General features: G+C 38.9%; 1 protein-coding gene across 1 annotated transcript; it reads right to left on the minus strand.

The window, feature by feature from the left end:
* Positions 1 to 623: 623 nt before the first annotated feature.
* Positions 624 to 15,635, minus strand: Desi2 (desumoylating isopeptidase 2). The gene is made up of 4 exons (XM_004626829.2): positions 15,553 to 15,635; positions 12,451 to 12,544; positions 9,328 to 9,469; positions 624 to 1,024 (listed from the first exon to the last, which is right to left on the minus strand). The coding sequence occupies exons 1-4, from the start codon at positions 15,617 to 15,619 to the stop codon at positions 791 to 793; spliced, it is 537 nt and encodes a 178-aa protein (XP_004626886.1). The 5' UTR covers positions 15,620 to 15,635; the 3' UTR covers positions 624 to 790.
* Between the last annotated feature and the right edge of the window lie 647 nt (positions 15,636 to 16,282).

Below are 16,282 nucleotides of genomic sequence, written 5' to 3' on the forward strand. Positions count from 1 at the left end.
CCCCCCTCCCACATGTGTGCAAAAACACTTGTCAGTTACAAGACTATCTTCAACAAAAAGACACCTTAATTGTAGAATCGGAGGCATCAAAGCCAGACTGACACAAGACAACCACCCTCCTGGTGGAGATACTCGGGATGAAAACAACTGTCCCATGGGCACCTTGGGAGATGTGCTGCTCAGAGTGGGAGGAGTGGAGGAGGAAGTGACCCAGGGTCCCAAGACCTTGGCCTGTGTGTGCTCCTTCCCAGCGGGCCAGTTTGATTCTCTTCATCCCGGTGCCCAAGACAGTAACAAAACAAATACAAATCTAAAAAAGAATTCTTAAGCAGGTGATGGGAACTATAATTGTGTAAGTACCTTTTTGTGTGCCTATTATTTATGCCATAGCTCTGGCAATTGTCAGGAAGTGTACAAAGATTGCCTGCCTAATGTCTGAAGATGAGGATTTTCTTCTTTCAGGCAGCAGAAGTCCATGCAAGATTTGTAAACAGCGATACAAAATACTGTAAACATAACTTAACAGAGCTTGTATAAAACAGAAGAAGTAAATCCAAATTTACAAGTGGGTAAAAAAACCAGAGGGCAGCTTTGTACAAAGTTCTCCCTCCTGCGCCAAGTGATTTTTTTTTTTTTTTTGATTACAAATATAATCCTGAGCTGAAAAACTGGGATTTGGGGGCGAGCCATCTTTGCATACAAAATATCCAAAGGATGCTTACTATATTTAATTTTCTCTAGTGATATTCAACTGCCAGAGCCAGTTCTGCAGGTGTGACTCTGGAGATATTTATAGTTTAGTGTGGCGCCCAGGTCTGGAGCCCGCTGCAGTGCTCGCCATGACAGCAGATGCGGCAGCATCCTCTGCTTCTTCCAGTTCATCCTGGAGCTCCTGGCTGACGCTGGACTGCAGGGCCGCGGGAGTGAGCCACTCCTTTGGGAGGCAGCTCTGTAGAAAGGGTATACAGGAGCTGAAGTAGGCAAGGCGATTGATCCAGCGAGGAATCTCTTTCCCACAAAGTATCTACAGAGGAAAAAGAGTTCTGCATTAGGTCTGAGAGGCTACAGTAATCTGGTGTATTGCCATGTAGAGTCATGGAGGAGGGAGGTGGCTGTACAGAAAGCTGCTGCTGACCAGTCAACTTTCAGTGCTGTCATGCTCCTTAACTCAAGAGCCTACGGATTGTTCTGTCAGTGCCATTCCTTCCTTTCTGAAGAACCTTGCCAAGCTGCTTGCTTTTAAAAGTAAAATCAAGCTAATTCCACATGGCTTCTTTCTTTCTTTGATCCTTCAACTGCTTTGAGATGCACGTAAAAGTACTTTGAACATAGAAAAAAAGGTGCTTGTTAATACAACAGGTTATTAAAGTGAAAGAAACCTCAGTAGCTCTAACAGTCATCTTGAGTATTTTCCTGTCAATTTTCCTTTTTCAAAGATACTTTTCTACTATCCTCTATCACTTCATTTTTACTGGCCTAAATTTTATCCCTGCACTTGGGTCCACAACTAACTTTGTTTCAAGGAAATTTGTTTTGATTCAGAAAGAAGTGTCTCCACATGAAGACCTAGGCATGCTTCATCCAAAGACAATCAGGGCAGAAATGGGTGCAGCTGGTCCTGTGCTGCCCACACATGCCCACTTCTCAACCTCCTACTGCTCTGTGGACTTGAGCCCCCCCCCCCTTAGTAAGAACTGGATCTTTAATAAAACTTACTCTATTATCCCCTTCTGCATATAATGCTGGGCTTAACTTAGTCTATACTCGTGTCTTTACCTGTAGACATGCCAAAGATTATGATCATGACCTGAAAGTGCCGTCTTAAGTGCCTGTGTATCTTTGACAACTTGGAAAGCGGTTTCAAGTATATTATGTAGAAAAAATAAGCTAAAATTTAAATAAGCTGGCACCTATGAATGCAACACAACCTTTTTCTCTGGCAATTTAGCCTTATCCTTTAATGTTTACTATATTTATTTTAAATACTACGTCTGTCTGGACTATAGGTAAAGTGAGGTTTTACTTCAGGAAGGTAGTGTGTTCTGACCAGTTTTGATTATCCAGCACTTCTCGCAGTGTCTCAAGTGGAGTGGTAGGCATATATCTAAAAAAATTTAAAGAACCTATGCATGGAGTAGCATGGGAGAAAACTGGGCAATGACCTTACACGACACCACTCCCATTTATCTATTCTTTCTTTGATGGTGTTGGGGATCAAACCCAATCTTCCTACATCTTTCAATTCTTAAAAACACTAGCAAATATCTTTCATATCAGAAACATATTTAGAAATATCTGCCAATCTGGAAAGCAACCACGTGAGTAGCAACTAAGAATATTTATGTTGTTCATGTGATTGCCACTTTGCCTATCCCTTCTAAGCTCTAATTTTATTCAGCAATCTACCTTTGTCCATATTTAAAAAGTACTTAAAGTACTTAGTCTATACTCTTAAGTGTCTTTAACCTTTAGATATGCCGAAGATTATGATCATGACCTGAAAAGTGCTATGTGCTATATACGGGTGAAGCTGACTTGGGGTGAGGTTTGACTATCCTAAAACAGTTCTGTAATCTCCAGGCATCTGTTTTTGGAGATAAAATTTCACTGGCCTAGCTCTGCCTATTCACTTAGCTACTTTACAAAACTCTTGGGGCATAGTCGCAGGGGCCGAGCTGGGATTATGAATCATTAGCTCACAACCTAAAAAATGTACTACTTGTTTTTTCATAAAAAGTTAGCAAACTTGGTGTCAATGTTTTGAAAACTTTCAGTGAAACCCACTGGTAGGTCATTTAGCACTGTGCTCTGATTTTTAAAAATGAAACATTGTTAAAGGTAACTGTGATACTTAATAAAAATATGCATGTGCATACATGTCCACACTCATAATCTGTCATAATTTAAAAAGTACTTATTATGTCTAGTAGTCAAGTAGTACTTGGTTTAGGCAACAAAATGCAGAGGAATGTAGTTTTTAAAAACTGTACTTTTTGTAACAGCAAAAACATCAAAAATAACTCAAATACCATCAACAGAAAAGTGGTTCAATAAATTATGGTGCTCTATGCAGGGAGAACAACTCAGCTGAGAAGGGAAATCCGAAGTCTCTATCTGCTGTAGAGTGAATGCTAAGGTACAGAGCACAGAGGTACATGCAGTGCAATACCCCTTACGGTTTTGCTTTCTGGAGTTTCAGTTACGGTCAGCTGTCATCCAAAACTACTAGGATTATCTTGAGAGAAACGACATTCACATAACTTTTATTACATCTTGCAGCATTTTAATAATTGGTCATTTTATTATTATAGTTTTCCTCTTAGTGTGCCTAATTTATAAATAAATTTTAACACAGGTATATATGTGTATGGAAAACCACTATAAGATTTAGTTCCATCTGTAGTTTCTGGCATCACTAGCTCCCTCAGATAACAAGTCCTGCTATATGGTTAGATAAAAAAAGCAAAGTAGAGAAAAGTATATGACATATTTAAATATAATGGTTGGGCAGATAATAGCAGTTACAGACATTCCGAATCCAAAAGAGGGAAGATGGCAGGAAAAAATAAGTCACTAGTCCCTACTGGTTTTGAAATCCAACTGGAAATTAGGTTTCTTGCTCTGCCCTGTGGGCCCTTGAGCCTGTCCGTGGACTCACAATTCCACTTTCACCAACCCACGTCCTGCTTGTAAATCTTGCGACCAAGAGTCTTCTTTCATTTTGTGCTCTCTGTACTTTCAGAGGCAGCACCCTGCTAATGTAACACGTGCAAACGGATGGGTCTCCTGTATAAGCCCTGCATCCTTTACAATGTTTCATGTATAGCCCACCTCTATTCTTGGTTGCTGCTGAGGTGGTTAAGAGGATCCATGAGGCATACAGTTAAGCACTTCAGGAGTTGAAACAGCGGTTCCACTTTACCCGTAGCCTCTCTACAACATGCTTTTTCCCCCTTTGCTTTGTTCTCTGAGAGGGGTCTTACTCTGTAACCCAGGCTGGCCCCAAACTCTTGGCAATCTTCCTACCTTGGCCTGCTGAGTGCTGGATTACAGGCATGTGCCACTATGCTTGGCTTACACATGTTCCTATCAGTAAAGTTCTAGATTTAGCATCTTTTACAATCTCAATAGGCTGAGAATCAACGATTCCTTTTTTATTTTATTTATTTTGTATTTTAGGGAAGTGTCTACAGGGTGTTCAGGGTCTCACTACTAGATCAGATGTATAGTGATCTGCCTGTTAACAGCCTACCAAGAGCTGGGATTACAAGCATGTGCCACCATGCCAAGTCTCATGCGCCGTCTCAGTGTGCCCTGGGCACAGGGCCCCCCGCACAGCAGGCCCGGGGACTGAAACCCTGGCTCCTGTGCCTGCTTGCAGGCAACTTTAATCTGCTGAGCTATTTGGCCGGCCTTCAATGATTCTTTTTTAGCTTAAAACTTTTTACCTCTATTTACTGTCTTTTCACATTTTACTATAAGCAACTAGAAAGCAGACTATAACCAAATTTACTGCTCACAAGTTTTGCTTTCCACATAACTGCAGAACACAATGCAGCTAAGCGTTCTACCACTTTGTAACCAGGCCCTCCTTTTGTCCAGTTTTCAATGACCTCTTGGTCATGCCCTTTTAAGTGTTAAGGAGCAGCATTTTTCAGATCTGTATTTCTATAGCAGTCTGTTCAAGGTAACCGAGACCGTTTCTATCAAATCCTTCAAAAATCACTCCGGTCCTCTTCTATCATCTAATTCCAGACTGTCTTACTTTTAAGTATTTGTTACAGAAGCACCCTACTTCCAGGCACCAACATCAGTATTAGCTCTCTATTGCTGCTGTAACAAATTACAGGAACTTGGGAGGTAAACTGCTGATTTATTTTCCTATAGTTCTAGAAGCCAATGAAGAATAGAGAACACATGAAGCTAGATTTCCAGAAATATACTATTTCTTTTTTTCCAGTTATCACTTTGAAATGATACAAAGATTCTATATAGCATAAAATTTAGCCATAAGCACAAGCTCTTAAAAAACATAAGCAGAACAAATGAACTGAACCATAGTTGGTAATACAATCATACAGACTGACATTTCTCCAGTTAACTGTAAAACACTCATTTGACTGTATCTTTTTATGTAGTCATGCTCAAAGACAATGAACCATAAAAAAATTCAACTTTCTGGTAATCCTATTGTTGGGGCAGTGATGAGTCTGTCATCCTAAAGGTACAAAGAGATAAAACGATAAGTAATTATGTTGTTGCTGACAAGTGAAAGACCTGACCTGAAAGAAATGTATTATACTGATGAAAGTTACCTAAAAACTGCAGCTTTAACTTTGTTCAACTCTGTTTTCCTGTGATACAGATTTATGGAACATGGGGATGCCCCGCTCACTGCTCCTGTCCACGACTGCTATTATTTTATGCCAATGATAATGAGATGTAGTCCTAAGTAGCTTCTGTGATTCCTACTGCTTTTATCTGAATAGATTCTTTTGGCGTGGATTCATACATCAGTTGATTTGTGGGAATTGTGATAAACCAATTTTATTTTGAAAAGCAAAATTAAAATGTGAATGTGCCTATAAAAAGCCATACATCTTATTTACTGGGAGAAAAAGGAAATCCAGAAACTCTTATCAGTTTAGACATGCCCTTTAAGGAACCCAGATTAAAGTTTCTAAATATTAGAAGCAAAGAGTTCTGGGTTAAACACAGGAACCTGAAATAAACAGAAAGTCTATTAAAGATTACTGGGGCAAGCATGGGACAAGGGCTGTTACTGCACTAAACTGAAACATACAAAATATTTTTAAATCTGGAAAGAGGAAATTTACAAAACTAAATTTTCAAAAGAGAGGGAGGAGGAGAGGGAAAGAGTCAGGGAAAAGGTCACCTTTGGAGAATGACAGAGAAGGAACTACATCATCAGTCCCTAAAACTACTTTCAGGTTTGAAGATTTGCTGAGGAATTACAAGACGAGGCACAGACTTGTATTCACAGCTATGATTACAGCTAGAGAATATAAAATAAAATGAGAAAGGAAAAGAAACAGAGTAAAGTCTGGAGGAACTTCTGCTTCCAAGCCAGGTGAAAAATCAGTGTCTGTCTTTCAGAAGGATTACCCGAGGGCAGTCAGTTCCAAGTCTGTCTGTGCATGATACCAGATTACCACTCTCCTGGTGCAGATGACATCGGGAGGTTTCCTCTAAGAGAGGTGCAGAAGGTGAGGCCTCTTGTTTTGGAGTTGGCACTGCTAGGTGTGAGCAGAGGCTCACTATCTGAATTCAAAGTGCATGTACTGCTTAAGAAGCAAGGGACATTTTTCTCTAAGAAGAGGGAAATAGCAGTACTGAAAGAGGAACACTCAGTACTGAAAGATTAATTCTTCTTTTGAGTTTCCCTAGGTGCCAACATTTTGATTTTTATTGCAAAATCAGTATGATCCAGTTATCAATCTGAGTTCACATTTTAAAAATGCCCCCCTACTCTCATGGAGACTTTTTTATCCGGAAGGCAACATATTAAGGAGGAATAAAGAGGTTTCATAGGGAAATAGTTTTATATAAAATAACAAGAAAAACATGTCAGGTTAGGATTTGGTCAAAATTAAATCCAGAATTTCCAGAAAATTTCAAAATAGAACTGGGTGTGGTGGTGTATGCCTATAATCCCAGAATTCGGGAGGTAGAGGCAGGAGGATTGCTGAGTTTAGGATCAGGGGGCCGGGGAGATGGATCAGTAGAATAAGCGCTTGCCTGGCAAGTGCAAGGGCCTGAGTTCAATCCCCGGTTACACACACACACACACACACACACACACAAAAGATCAGCTTGGACTACATAGTGAGTTCAAAGCCAGGCTGAACTCTGTACAGTGAAACCCTGTCTCAAAAAGGAAAGAAGAAAGGGAGTGAGTGAGGGAGGGAGGAAGAGAGAAGAGAATTTCAAAACGGGCTAATAGAATCACTCACCTCTTTTATTCTGATCATTGGTCTAATGAGTAGAAAGAACACTTCCTTTCTGGGGACAATTACAATTAGTAATACAACCACCTTATAAAGATGTGTAGCTGGGTGTGGTGGCATATACCTGCCATCCCAGCACTCTTGGCCAGTCTGGGCTACATAGTGAGTTCAATGCCAGTCTGAATCAGTCTTAAAAGCAAAAAACAAAGATTGGTTTATCAGAAGAAACAGGTAGGATAGGTTGGCTATTGGTCCACTGTTACCAATTATACCTCATCTAGAAAGTTCTGAGACTAAACTCCAGTCACATATTCCCTATCAGTGGTGGGCACAGGTTGTCATAGTCCTGGGATGGGCTTTCCCTGTCACTTGTAACTTCTGGCAGCAGCTAAAGTCAGGAATGGAATTAGTCCCTGTACTGGAAATACCAAGCTGACCAACAGCTTGATTTCAGACGGTCCTACTAGAGAAGTGCTTTCCTGTGAAAATGTACAAGTGTCCACCAAGGTTTGTTCAGTCAACAACCATATTTACACAGTTGAGGGCCTTAAGGAAGGATAGCCTAAATCTACAGTGATTCCTACATAGAAATCTTGTTCTCTGAGCCTAAACCTTGCAGATTAACTGAGATTATGTGTGGCCAAAACTGTGGAGAGCAGACAATGTCTGGTTTTAGCTTAAAAGTCAAGTTCACACAATTGATATTTATGAACTTAGGTGGGAAAGAAGCAAAACAAAGCTGGAGGTGTTTTTGTGGTATAAAACTGAGATGCTGGTTGGCCAGATGACTACCTTTTCAAGTTGAAGTGCCATGTAAACCTTTCTTAGGCTGTTTCTAAGTCCCACTCAGAAAGATGCACGTTAATCACCAGCCTTTAGAAGTTGTGTTCCACTAACATTTTTTTCAACTGCCTTTTGGAGACAATCTTGCTGTGTAGTTCAGGGTAGCCTTAAAGTCACTGAAGTATCCACTGAATATAATATCTGGGGTCAGAAAGGCTTAGAACCGCCTTTCCCTCTTTAGTGCAAAATTGAACATGCCCCCTCCGTGGTACTGATGCATCCACTAGACTTGAAGGAGCATCTCAAATTTTTATCTTCATATGAATCAACCAGAGATCTTGTTAAAATGAAGATTCTGGTTCAGTATATACATAGTGGGGCAGGGACATTTGTTCCACAAATTCCTAGGTGATACTGCTCGTGCATGAGCAATATCACGCTTTGACTAGGATGGTAGGAGATCACTATAGCCCTGTCAGAAAGGGGAAGTGCAAAAGGGCAGGTGGCTGAATATTTCTGGATAGTGGTCACTAAAAAAAGCAGCTCACTTTCTTCTTCTTCTTTTTTTTTTTTTTTAAAGCAGAATATATTTATTGAGAGAAAGAAAGCTCCTGTCCCGAGAGAGGGACGGGGGACGGGGGACGGGGGGGCGCGAGCGGGTAGTTCCCCTCACTTTCTTCTTTACAGTATCTGTAATTTCTGTGGCACCTTGATGCTACTAGTGCAATTATCTGCTAAAAGTCAAAGTGGGGAACCATGTGATATTTAATTCTCTAAACTTTATTTTCATTTCTTCCCACCATCTTCTGTTTGGGATTTAAGAATAGAGAAGGCAACTTAAGTCCTTGTGTGACTGGTTAGCAAATTTTCAGACAGGAAAAATGAATTATTCATAAATAAGTGCTAAGAAAAAAAATTCAGGTTGGCAACTAAAAGCCAGCAAAAGAAAAGTTTTAGTATTTAAGAAGCATCAATCTCCTAGGCATTTTATTTTTCTTAAATTGAACTTTCAGGTTGGCTATATTTAAATCTCCCCAAAGCTGACGTGTTGAAGGCTTGGATGCTAGCCTGTAGGGCACTGGGAAGATGGCAGAACCTGGAGAGGGAAGGCCCAGGGAAGAGATTAGGTTCCCTGCACCCTCCCTTCTGCTTCCTGGACACCAGAAAGCTCTGGCTCTGTTCTCCCATGTGTCCCCACTTGGATGTCTCACGCTGGCTGCCACAGGGCCCCAAAGTACACATCCAAACCACGCATGGACTAAAACTGTGAGCAAAGGGCACTCCTCAGGTCCTTTTCTCACCCATAAGCTGCAGACACGCAACTGTCATCAAATGAATAAAGAATAAGAGTCATTCTCTGCCCATTGCAAAGAAACAAAAAGAATTATTATTTAAAGCTTTACTGACTCTCAAGCTCTCAATTCTAGAAAGGTCATTCATACAACAAAAATATAATACTTTTGTACAACACGAATCACCAGAAAAAGAAATGAATCAAGATGGAATACAGTGAGTCAGGGAGAATTCTAGTAAATGTTATTTACCTGAAGAACTTGTAGGATAAAATTATACTTACTTCTGATAAAGCTGAAGAGAAGTGATTGCAATTTTTATGCATCAAATGATAGGCATTGCCTTTGTATTCTTTTCCCAGTTCTTCTACTATTTTTTCTATATCATCTTCTAGGAAGTCAGTGCTCCCTAAAACAACAGCTTCTCTTAAAGAACTAAAAAAAAAAAAAAAAAAAAAAAAAGGAACAACAAAAAGAACAAAGCTGTGTGAGTTTGTTATTTATAATATGTATATTTAAACATTTGTTTATTTCCAGGAATATTATGATTGATGTGACAAATCAGAGTTAATGTAGTTAAGACTTACAGGTAAATGAGATCCTTTGAAAACTTTTTTACTTTTTTGCAATAAACTTGTAAGTTTACTACTTCTTAATTATGTAAGTACACAAGTTGAGTTCTTTAAGAAACATGTTATTAGAATTCCATATCCAAGCTAAAAACATTCCTTTTTAAAAATACTAGTAAGAGCTGGCTACGTTTTCATTTAGGAATAATCAGTTAAGCTACCTGCCACTGTTCTGTAGTGAAACAAATTGTCAAACTTGATGAAATTTTAAGAAGTATTATTCAAGAAATGCTTTTAATTCAGGGATTTCTTTTTTCATTTCCAATCTGAGTTCCTCTATACTTTTCTGCAGCTGTTTCTTTATTTCAGAAGCTGTTGATTCATTGATTTCAGCTGTGTGATTCCCAATTTGTTCTGTGTTAGTGTCCTCTGCACTTGTTATGGGTGGGCTTGGGTTCTGAGATTGCATTTTGCTCCTTCTCATTGGCATTTTGTGTAGCACTGTCTTCTGACCTTTGGTGCAGTTGTAACCTCAGCACCTACTGAAATTTAGGTGCAGATCTACAAAGTTTGGATTTACCCAGCTGTGCCTGGCTTGGGTCTGGCTGCTGTGCTCAGCTCCTTCCTGCTGCCGCCCTTGGGAGTGATCCTGTTGTGCCCCTGTGGCAAGATGTTCTGCTCCTGGACTAGCTGGGTGGTTCTGTCCCCTACTCTCTCTGTAAGGACTGCAGCTGCAGGGTTTCACCTCAGGCCTGTATGCCAGGCCTGAGCTGAGTCTGGAGGGGACAAGGTGGAGTAGGGGGGAGAGGCAGCTCTCCCACACACTCACCAGGCCTGGGTTAGGACTGGATCTGGGGTCCCCAGAACACGTCAGAAATTCTCACTGGGCGGGAAGGGTGGAGGGGTGCTGTGGAGTGTTGGGGGAGTCCCAGGGGGGTGGAAAAGGGTCTCACCCACGCTGCGCCTGGGCTGGGACCTACAGGTCCTGCCGGCGCAGGGTAGCCAGAAGCTCTCCCACCAAGAAATGCTTTTAAAAGAAAACAACCAAAAATTACTATTGTAACAATAAAAAGGAGAATTTTAGTCAGATGCAAGTCAGGCATCAAAGAAGGCTGTAAACAATTAGAAAATCTTCTTATCAAGTAGTGCTTCCAAAAGGGAGCCCTAAGGAGTAGATTTAGGAAGTATAGTATTACTGCACTCCTATGTATAAATGTTTCAATTCAGTAATAAAATAAAGCGAGCCATGAACTTAGTAGTAGGTAAGCCCGACACTGCATTTCTGTATTATACAGCCATTACATTAATTTTCACTTGGGAAGTTACTCAGCAGTTTCTTTAAAGCTTTTAAAAACTAAGCTTGTAGGGCTGGTGAGATGGCTCAGTGGTCTAAAGCACCTACTTAGAACAAGCTTAGCAAAGCACAGGGACCGCGGTTCAATCCCCCAGCACCACATGCCAGCCAGCCCCGCCCCCTGGTGGGCTGAGCTGGGCACACACACACATACACACACACAAAATAAACAAACTTAAAAAAAATAAAAAAATAAAAACTAAGATTGTAAATAATACTTTAAATACAAACCTTGATTAAGGAATGGAAATCTTCTAAAATATAGATTTTCACTGCCGATTTTCAGGTTCCAGAGAATACCCATAGCCACACATGGGTGTTTATTATTACACATAATACCTGTATCTTAACAATTGTGCCCAAGGTGCTTAATTGTTCTTTTTATCTCTCTCTCTCTCTCTCTCTCTCTCTCTCTCTCTCTCTCTCTCTCTCTCTTTTTGTTTTTTCAGTACTGGGGATTGAACTCAGGACTGTCTGTGCACTTGCCAGGCAGGCACTTATTCTTTTGAGCTATCTTCCCAGCACTTCTCTTTCTTTCTTTCTTTCTTTCTTTCTTTCTTTCTTTCTTTCTTTCTTTCTTTCTTTCTTTCTTTCTTTCTTTCTTCTTTTTCCTGTATTTTAGGGAAGGGTCTACAGGGTGTTCAAGGTCTCACTACTAGATCAGACTTGTAGTGATTCTCCTGGTTCCAGCCTTCCAAGTGCTGGGAGATCAACTGTTCTTATTTCAAATTTATAAAACAATTCTTCCATTGAGAAAAGATATTTATTTAGTCTTCTTGAGGTCTCGCTATGCAGCTCAGGCTGGCCTTGAGCTCACTTGGTAGCCCAGGCTGTTCACAAACTCATTACAAACCTCCTGCCTCCACTTCCTGAGTGCTGAGATTACAGGCATGCACCACCACACCTGGTCTGCGTGATTTTTAATAGTGATAGGTTACAATAAAAACTTTCTCCTTTTTCTCCTCCAAAGGATCTTTGGGGTTAGAAATTGTCATTAGGTAGGAAAGTTTCCTGAGATAGAACCTGAATCAAAGACAAAACTACTTTAGGGCTGGGAAGATAGCTTGGTGGTCAAAGCACCTGCCTGGTAAGCGCAAGGACCCTGGCTCAACCTCCGGTACTGCACACCATGCCAGCCCTGAAACCAGGTGTGGTGGTGCACGCTTATAATCCCAGTGCAGGGGAGGCTGAGATAGGAGGATCACTGTGTGTTTGAGCTGAATAGTGAGAACCTGTACCAAAAAAAGAAAGAAAAGAAAAGAAAAAAAAAGAAAAAAAAATTTATACGGGTCCTATATAAATCATCATCAGACATTTGATTTGGATTACCACCTTTACACAACAACTTAAATAGAATTCATTCAAAAATAAAGCATCAAGAGCTACATCATTTTCATTTAAATACACAAAATGAATTCTGTAGCCTGAAAAAACAAGTTTTTGCACCTAAGACAATGTAAGAAAAATTACCTTCCCCTACTTACTTAAACTTAAATGTTTCTCCTAGTTCAGAAGCATTTCCTGGGGAAATTTCAAATATTCCAGAAAAAGGGTAAGGATGGCCACCATAAGCAAATTCTGAAAAGAGAAAATTCATGGTTTTAAACATTTATCACATAAAATTTAACCAAATGCTCAATCAGCACTGATAAATGAGGATGGTGATACTAATTTAAATATTTTTCAATTTATAAATGCTTTCACAAACATCTCATTTAGTTATTACCCAGTGTAGAACAACTGTTAAAAAGATTTGAAACTTGAATAAATGAAAGGCACTCTTCCAAGTTAACTGTGACTGCTATATTGTATTTATTTATATTAGCAAGAGGACAGTGACAAACACTCAAAGGTAAACAGTCTCTCTCTGGTTAGCTTTGTGTTTTTGCACTTTTCAAGATGTCACTTCACTGGAAACTGTCTAATGACACTGAGTTTTCACTGAGCAAATATTTTTAATTTCTTTAAGGATGTAACATTATCAAACACAAAACAATTTAATTCCCTTCATTCAAGAAAAAGATAGCCAGTAAAATTAATAGTCCTTCTCCTGATTTTGTGCAGCAAATTTTTTACCCAGGAAGGTACCATTTCTACTACAGTTCACATATAACCATCTTTTCTGATATAAACTCATCCAAGACAAAAATGGAGAATTATTTCAAATCAGGAAGGAACAAAAGTTTCTAGCTATAATTCTGATAATCTCATTTAGATGTTTAGGATACTAAGTCTTATTAGACAATTAAGATTTATTAAATATCTTAAAAGGTCTTAGAATAATGTGTAGGGAATAAATGACAAGTTTTTGAATCAGTTTTCACAGAAAAAAAACTTACAGATGAAAATGTGTTTAGAATTCAATTTTGAAATATAAATAATATTTAAATAATAGAATTTTATAAAATATTTCAGATATTCAAGATTAGACATAGAAAATCACACCTGAATTTTAACTTTATATAAGGAAAGACCATTTTATACAAAAAATAATTATTCACTTTCAAGAATCTATTTTGGTCCTAGTTGTGTTAAGTTTACATGGACATGTTCTAAATCATACTTCTAATTATCCATAACTCATTTTATGAAGGGATCAATGACTAGGGGTTCACAGGGCAATAGACTAGCATGTAAGAGCCAGGCATGGTGGCACATGCTTGTAATCCCAATACTTTAGTCTGAGGCAGGGCAACTATAAATTCAAGCCCAACCTGGCCAATTTAGTGAAACTCTGGCTCAGGAAAATAAAAGGGCACAGATGCAGCTTAGTGGGAAAGCCTACAATCCTCAGTACCACCAAAAGCCACCAAAACACAAGAGAAAATAAAACCAAACCACTGGGTCCAAGCCCCAGTTCTATTAGTTATTACTAATCTAACTATGGTAAATTTACATGGACATATTCTAAATAATACTTTTTCATCTGAAAAATCAAGAAAATGACACAGGCTATTATGTACTTCACAGCATAATAAACTAGTAACACTTCAAATGTTACATGCCATCCAAATTCAAGTTATAAAGTAATACACAAATTTGGCCAAAGACTAATGAAGAGAGCCAACCCACAGACTACAGTCATAGCAACACTCTAATCACCTCAACTTTCAGCAAGAGCCACTCACCATTTCTCCAGCTTACTTGGAGGCATGGTCTTCAAGCAAAATGAGGCTTAAATGGTAGATCTTTATAGTCAAGATTTATTTTATTTTGCTACAATAGGTCAAATAATGTGGAACATAAAAAAGGAGCAAGATTTGGAGATGCAGCTCAGTAGCAGTGAACCTGCTTAGCATGTGCAAGGTTATGAGTCCAATCCTCAAAAAGGTGGACAGGGTCAGGAGGAAAGTATAAAAACCATACTTACATGTTTAACATCTAAGTAAGTGAGGGTTTTCTTTATGTCTTTAGGGGTATATATGTCTTTATAGTCTTCTGGGGTAACACTGAGTAAACTGCAACCTTCAATGGCCACAAAAACTACCTATTTGATGCAAATAAAGGCATTTTTACCATAAGATGTGTTTAAGATTTAAGATTCAAACTGATATATTACCACTTGATAAGGAAATCGCTTTGCACAGAGAACCAGAACAAAGGAGGAAGCTGCTGAAAACACAGCTGCTTGGGTTGTGTGGCTTCCTCATGTTCATCATAATAAAGAAGGGTTGGGGGTACAGCTCAGTGGCATAAGTACCTGCCTGGCAAGTTAAAGGCCCTGAGTTCGATGCCCGATGCCCAGTACCAAGATAAAAAAAAAAAAAAAAAAAAAAAGATAGAATGAAAAGGGCTGACTTAACAACAAAGGCCATCATTCTTGTGCAAAATGCTAGATGTAATCAAAGGCAGGATTTGCTCAGTGAGATTTTTAAACATACACTTTAATAGTCTACAAAAACCAAATTCATTACTGAAATTCCCTAAGGAAATTGGTATTTCAAGTTTGACATTCTCTAGTGTTGGGAGCCATGGAAGCTGGAAAACTGGTCAAATGTGTGTAGGTGGGACTAGGCCTCAGTGTCTAAAGCAAACAAGCTACCTCAGTCCTAAGATAAGCATTCTGACTAGTTAATGTGGGTTATTAGTCACTAGGCAACCTTTTCTTACACGTTACGAACTTTGCAAGGGTATACATAAAAGTCCATATTGTTGCTGTGTGTGTGTGTGTGTGTGTGTGATCTTGCCAACCAAGCAGCCGAGTCATCACCTAATCTGCTTTTGTCTTTTTGTCTATTTTTCTCATTCCTGCCACCCTTTCTTCAACTCTAATACATATTACAAACAGTGCAACAAACTATCACAGAGTAAAATAATCAGAAAAGAAAACTTTTCTAAAGACATAGAATTTAGAATAGAAGATAGAGAAATGAATACAATACTCTTGTATTTTGAGTACTTTCTCCCCAAACACGTTCTACTTTGGGCATTTTTCCAAAACACAGCATAAACAAATATAGGGAGAGCATTTTCGTATTTTTTGCAATAACATATGGAAGTGGTTAAAAAAAAGTTATAGTTGTAATTTTTTGATTCCTTTAATGGGCGAAATCCTCAGCAAGTATATTTAAACTGTGCATACTTACCTCTACCATATACTTCAATTCCTGAATGAAAAACTCCAATTCCAATGGATGAAGTGTATTCATTCATCCAGTACTAAGAGAATAAGAGGAAAAAGATATTTAGATTATCCATTCATTTACAACTTAGTTTCATATTACATGAAGTACCTAATCCCATTTCTTGGTATTTTTCCGTTGGGAATGATGCATCCCTGTCTTTGCTTGTGAAACATTTCACCTGTAATGCCTTCCTTTGTCAAAGCAAATGTCTCAATTTGAGTCTGGCACATTACTTAAGGCCTAGGCATAAGAAATTAAACTTAAGTATTGTCAGGTTGGTAACACATTTATAGAAAAACAAAGCTCTTCTGTTAGTGATTTTAAAAAAACCAAAGCCCATATACATTGTTGGCTTTTGGATCCATTTTTCTTGTAAGCTTCTGCTTTCATTTTCTGGTGAACTCTTTCAAGGTAGGGATACTTCATTCTTATTCAACAAACATTTGTGGATTGTGTTATATGTATTCTGGTTCAGCAAACTTATTAATGATAATGGAGAGGAATAAACATGAAGCACAGAGGTTAGAAAAGCCTTTTCATTGTTAGCATGAAAAAAAACTTTCCCAGAAAAGCTAACATCAGACCTGGGTCTTTAGGAACAAATGAGAATTTCCCAAATAAAAAGTTGAATGAAGGGGAAGGTGAACAGGAAGCAGCAAGAGGCAGGTGGGGAAGGTGGATATACACAGGT

Source organism: Octodon degus, unplaced genomic scaffold, assembly GCF_000260255.1.
Source record: "Octodon degus isolate 3935 unplaced genomic scaffold, OctDeg1.0 scaffold00017, whole genome shotgun sequence".
NCBI classification, from domain to species: domain Eukaryota; kingdom Metazoa; phylum Chordata; class Mammalia; order Rodentia; family Octodontidae; genus Octodon; species Octodon degus.

Excerpts from the sequence above, each read along its gene's own strand:
- Desi2 (XM_004626829.2), bottom strand. The coding sequence starts at position 15,619 with ATGAATGAATACACTTCATCCATTGGAATTGGAGTTTTTCATTCAGGA. Across the intron at positions 12,545-15,552 it reads AATTGAAGTATATGGTAGAG|AATTTGCTTATGGTGGCCAT; the intron begins GTAAGTATGCAC and ends TTCTCTTTTCAG. Across the intron at positions 1,025-9,327 it reads TCTCTTCAGCTTTATCAGAA|ATACTTTGTGGGAAAGAGAT; the intron begins GTAAGTATAATT and ends TTTCCTCTGTAG.